This window comes from Vollenhovia emeryi, unplaced genomic scaffold (genome assembly GCF_000949405.1).
Source record: "Vollenhovia emeryi isolate VEMERY1.0 unplaced genomic scaffold, V.emery_V1.0 DF939121.1, whole genome shotgun sequence".
NCBI lineage: Eukaryota > Metazoa > Arthropoda > Insecta > Hymenoptera > Formicidae > Vollenhovia > Vollenhovia emeryi.
This window is the reverse complement of record NW_011967245.1, coordinates 2,077,764-2,083,809: the sequence shown is the minus strand read 5'-3', so window position 1 is coordinate 2,083,809 and position 6,046 is coordinate 2,077,764. Positions and strand designations below refer to the sequence as shown.

Sequence of the window (6,046 nt, the reverse complement as noted above, 5' to 3'; positions counted from 1 at the left end):
AGCATCCCCTTAATGCGTTTAATTAACAACATTAATCTGATGTATCTTGTGTGTTTCGCAGGTTCAGAGATCTCGCGGACGAAGAAACAGCTCGGCTCAAATCACGGATGGCACTTTCGCATCGATGACAGTTGAAACGTCCAGCACCTTATTTGACAGCAGCACCCAGACTGGTGAGTGATTAAAAGAAATTTTGCGGATCGATGACAATCATTGTCATTTAACTCGCGGCGTTACAGCGAATTTCAGCGTATGCCAATTAAAGTCCCATCCGTGCTCATTTCTGACTTATGATAGAGCGACTTTATAACTTCGTGAATTCTCAATGCACACCAGTGTTGAGAATTTTCTATTCCGTGTTGTATTGTAAGATCTATTCTTGACAATCATTTTCATTCATGATGATTCAATCGCGGGAGAATAATATCACCGTAAAGTCATAGGGCTCGTTGCAAATTTTTATTTTTATTTGTTTCAACAAATTTTGCTTCTCGTCTATCAGTCTGTCACAAATATTTACTACTCCGTTTGATTCGACTGGAAAAGCCTCGTATCTTCTTTTACAATCTCATGTGACGCGTTTCACCTGTTAAATTTTGCGCCATAATAAACAAAGCTGCCTTGACGCAGCATTATTGATCCATCTCATTCGATGGAAATTTAAATTGAAACTTAAATACATAAATCTGCATTATCTGCTAATAACTTTTTTATAAATTTTGAAAACAATTGTCCTCGTTTAATCATGAATGTTATTCAGAGAGGACAGTTAATACTTATTCTCGCCAAAATTTAAACGACAAAAGAGTAATAAAAAATTTGTAATCCTTAAATTATTTGACGGAGAAGAGGTAAATAAAATTATCTCTTTTTGGGAGATTTTTATAATCGGATTACGTCATACTGCAGTAGTACGAATCGATGATATTCCTCAACTGTATCGTGTATCTCACCGTGTGTTTCCATCATAAAAAGTTGTTTTCTGTATAACCATCTTTTTTTTTAAACAAAGATTTAAACGCAAAAATTGTAAGAAGTCTCTGTTTCCTAAAACTTATTTTTTGTATATGGATTCACTTATTAATTTAATTGGCTACTTACACCTATGCCCGGTCCTAAACGGTCTCTTCATTTTCTAATTGATTTTATATCTTAAGGACCTAAGTTAAAAATTGTAGTACTTATTTTTTGTACTATAATTAATATTTTTCATACCTTTTCTATAACTACATACATCATGTTTCGTACATATATCCATACACTTGTAATCTTGACGTTGTTTTATCTCTCTCTTATTTTTGACGAGCTTCCTCCCAACTTGGACCTTACTTATTTTATTTCCACGTATAACTGGAGCAATCGTAGATGAGTTTTCTTCATCTTCGTGCCGACTGTACCCAATACCGATTCGAATCGGGGATTCGCGTAATCTTAATAGATATTCTCATTACTTTAGACAGCCAGCGAGCCCGCGTATTCGCTATCAAGTGTTCTCCATCTCGAACGTTGCGCTAAATTCGCGCCCTTGTTGCTACGTCATGCGCGATCGGACGCGGGGGCCGCGGATAACCGTCGTCGCGACGTTCGAGGACGCAGGCGTCATTGTGGCCGGTTTAGTTCCTGCGGAATAGCACCGGGTGCACGGCAGTCGATAGGCTGGAAAACAGAAAACTAGCCCTTGCGAGACACCCCTCGGCTAAAGACGAGCGTGCGTGTGTACACTCGTCGTGGCTCCGCTTCGTGCGCGAGGTGTTCCCGTCGCTGTAGAAAGACGCAAGGGCAGCCGCGCCAGGACGCGTCTTACATTCCGTCGAAAATATTGGTTGAAGTCGGGAACAAGTGTTTATCTCGCCGTCCCGAGGATCGACGATCGAATTCGTTGCGAGAGAGGGATCGCTCCCGAGGAGAGGGTCCTCCGCGATCGAACGGCACGCTTAATCCCTCGTGTTTTAATTGAAGGTGCGCGCAGTAAATCCTCCTGCCCATCCCATTCTCTTCCTCATCTGTTTACTTCCATCGAAGGATCGATCCTCGGGCGATCAAATGTACAACGGGTTCGGTGGCGAGCCACGCTGACAGGAGGGTGCGCGGGTCTTCCTGCGGAAGGATGACACCGTCAGGTTTGCCCATTAGAGCGATGAAAACACGCTGATCGGTGGGTGGTGGCCCTTCTTCCGATCGGCAGATCCGGATTTACCGACTGTTAAGATCCTCGCGTGAACAAAGGCGTTTTCTCGCGTCTACATACCGCGGACTCGTCCCTGCCTCTCGCGGAGCGCAGGATCAGGTGTTTCCCGGTGGCAGGACACAACCACTTGTGGCGGGGCCCGGCAATATTCGATATCGGCCCCCGGCATCGGGGCGAGCAATTTGGGAATCGGCCAATGCGCGGCACGCGTCGTCAGGGAGACGGGATTTAACTCGCCCTATCATCGAGCGCCCTGAGAGGTCCTTCCGTGACCTTCGAGGTGCCGCCGGACGTCTCCGGACGTCCTTGACACGTTATGTCGATCGTTCGATAGTCGCGCGCGCGATTGGTTGGTGTGCCGATTGTGTTTTCTCTGTGCAATGCGAGAGTCGTAAGTGATGGCGAGGAGGACTCGTCCTGGCGATCGAGGACTCTGTTGCTTCCCCGTCATGACACCGGAGACCCTCACGAAAGTGATCCACAGGTATGATCCCCCCGGTCGTGCGAACCATCTTTCCTAGTGTCAAGCTTCCTTATTTCCTTACCGCGCGTAACGCGATCGTCATTGTTATCGAAATTTTCCACCCCGGATATATATTTTAGTTTTTATATTCTATCTAACCAATATTCCAAGCGAAATCCGATATTTCCCATGTGGAATATTGGATCGCCAATATTTTCCCGAGTAAGCAGTGTAGTATTCCCCGAATGATTTATTATATATACTCGTTCTCTTAAGATTCAATTTACGTTGACGATTCATGTCTACGCATACCGTTGATCCGTACTACTGCAGCCCATTGTACGATGCATTTTTCAAGCGCTGTCTGATTTATATAATGCGATACATCGTTGGCGTAATTATCGATGCGCAATCGGACATTTTTCATGCGCGATATTAAGTGTTTGCGAAGTTCGCATCTATTGTTAATTTACAGTCGACGTTTTTCCGACGAATAAATATCCTTTACGCGATCTTTTGATGTACCCTCCTCGATATAGTTTCTAACGCAAATTTGAGATTATATTGGAATATGGGTCGTAAATTGAAGTCATATTTAAGGAAAAGGAAGAGGGTAACTATTTCGTAAATAAATATTTAGACAGTATACGGAAACTATGAAGTGTAATGTGATACTTTGAGAAATTTGACGGCCAACGTCGCAATATCGCGTACAGCTTGTTTTATAAAATTTTCTCTTTATTGCACAAGGAATAAAATAACGTAAAATAATATAAATGATATGTGTCAGGCTAAACGTTCATGAGAAGTTAGAGCGGAGCTTATCGCGTGTCATATCGCAATTTGTAACGTGTCGTGTTTCACGATGCTCGAGATTAATAAGTCAATACGAATTATATGTGTTAACTCATGGTTAGTCCACCAATTTAGATTACGAATTCCGACGCATCGTGCTGAAATGTCAAAGTTAAATCTTTGCGGACCTCTAACGTGTACACGCCGAGGTTTGTTCATAATTTACTCCGATCCACTTAAAACTTAATATTAACGTTAATGCATATTATGCATACGTGTCCGTTCCAGAGAATCCATAATTAAAGTTGTTAGTTCCTTCAGGCACGGTATTCACAGCCTTATGTCGCCGCGCCGTGCGCGATGATACTCGGAAGACAATCAATCACACTCATTCGTGATGCTGTCGCCTTTTTATGGATAGGCGATATAAACACAGCAGAATTTAGCGCACCACGGTTTACATTTCGAGCGATAATTTAGCCGAGTTTATGGCGTGTTCGAGAGCTTATGACGCAGTAATAATTGTGTCTCCCGATGATATCGAAAACGATAAATATTTTCATTGCGAATTTTACGACAGGTGTAATCAGCCGCGCGGAGAAGCGTCGTCCCTTGTTAAAGAGCGCTTTTACCGTGAGGCGTGTTTAATGCGCGCTGTCGAGAGAGAAGTTTCATTTTGTTTTGTCCCGCGTATGTCGGAGTCGATTATAAAAATTATTTCGGCGCTGACGTTGCGCGGCACGTTCTTACTTTTAATATTCGATCATCGCGAGATTAAAACGTTGATTCGCCCCCGACCGAGATCCATTCGCTAATTGATCCATGGGTTGGTTTTTTTTATTGTCGCTCATTAACACGGGATTTTCATTAATTTGATTACTACCATCGCGGCCGATTAATTGTTTAAACGCGTAATTTCCCACCGTACGAGTAGATTTACGCCAAGAGCTATTGGAATTAAATTATTTTTGCAAATTCCGCTCCTCGGTCGTCGATAGAAGAAGCGTTGGAAGAAACTCAAGTTCGGAAACTCAAAGTCGGACGGCCGGAAGTCGTCACTGCGTTTCTTATGTCCCTCCGCATATCAGATATTCGAGGCGTCGGCAAGTTTTGCGTTAACTCACATCTCGACTCACGTCTTGCGAGTAAGTTTGACGAGATATCGCTCGTCATTAAATCGGGAGAAGAATCTATGCAATTCAAGTGGAAACTTTCAAAAACGAACGCTGCCGTGTACTGATATACCTTGTGGAGAAATGAAGTTTTTCTCGATGAAAATCCGCAGTGGAATGCCGAGAATCTATAATACGGCTGCATTTGTCTGATTTGTCATTCCGACAAGCACTTTTGAAACAAGCAATTCGATCGCATCCATTAGTAACAATTTAATTCAACGAAATGTTGAATATTTTATTAATGATAAACGCGTGACTACATCGAATGCAATCGGTTCTTTTCTCGTGTAGGTAACATTAAGTATGTATGTTAATGCGTATATATTTGCAAGTGCGCTTTTAAATGAGCCAATCGAACGGCACCCATTGATGATTTAATTAGAGACAATTATCGAATGCGCAGAAATACGTGAAATGTAATAGAGTTACCACACCAGCCCGTGTTACTGAATTAACTTGGTGTGTCCACCTGGAGCATTTTCAATAACTCCGAATTAAGCGACCCGTGCATAACGTCAAAATATTTAAACTTGCAAAAACTTATTCACCCGCCGTTATATAAAATAATTCGCGAAAGGCAGATTACGTTTCATTTCGCTCATTGCGCCGTCATTTCTGTTCCACAAGAGATACAACTCGATATTTTACCCCGCTGCGTTTCGACTTCTGCTGACCAGAGCAATTAGAGCTCATTACGTGCACCGCGCCTCGCGATAGTCATCGATTTGCAGCTTATTACATTTTTCGTTATCTTCTCTCCGCGCAACACCGGAGTTTTTCACCTCGGTAACTTTCAGCTTTGTGGTAGCGTTTTATCTTACCGCAGCGCTCTTAATTATGTTTTCCTTATCTTCGAGACTCGTCCGGCGCTCGCGTAATTTAGTGGATGCACATTTCAAGCCAATGGCCAGGACGAGAGGGGGGGGGGGGAGGGTCTATGAACAAATTGTCCGTAATTTGTGTGCCACTGGCAAATGTAATTTTCCAGATCGGCCTGGTCTCTTCGTCGCGCGACTCTGCGTCCATTTTGAAATTGCTCTCGTGCGTTTTCGCGCTTAAAGAAGGTGAGAACCCCGGCTTTACGCCGAGTACCTCCGCTTCATCCCATTCTAGGCTTCTTTCTTGTCGAGGGACGCAGGGCATTTACTTTTAACAACGGGTTAAATTTGTACCCCGGGTAGATATTTCTCAAGCTGGTATAAATATCTGCTGCTAGGTAGCCCCTCTTTATCAAAATATAAGGTTACCCGCAATAGTAATGTGACACTGATTGTGAGAGAAAAATCCGCGGCACTTAAGCAATCTGGTTTTAAACACAGTAATTAATTCTCAAGCATTCGTCCGCTCGTCATCTCGCTTCATCTAAGACGCTTTCTTTATTTAAGATTGTACGAAGGTATTCTGAATCCTCTTTCATCGATAAAA

At 43.0% G+C, this 6,046-nt stretch overlaps 1 protein-coding gene across 2 annotated transcripts in view; it reads left to right on the top strand.

Moving 5' to 3' along the window:
• LOC105570208 overlaps positions 1–6,046 on the top strand; it is a 38,577-nt gene that overhangs the window by 7,403 nt on the left and 25,128 nt on the right. For both annotated transcript variants that reach the window (XM_012027244.1, XM_012027243.1), the window contains exon 8: positions 62–173. In XM_012027244.1, the coding sequence (XP_011882634.1) occupies positions 62–173 (112 nt within the window). The remainder of the gene's footprint in view (positions 1–61; positions 174–6,046) is intronic.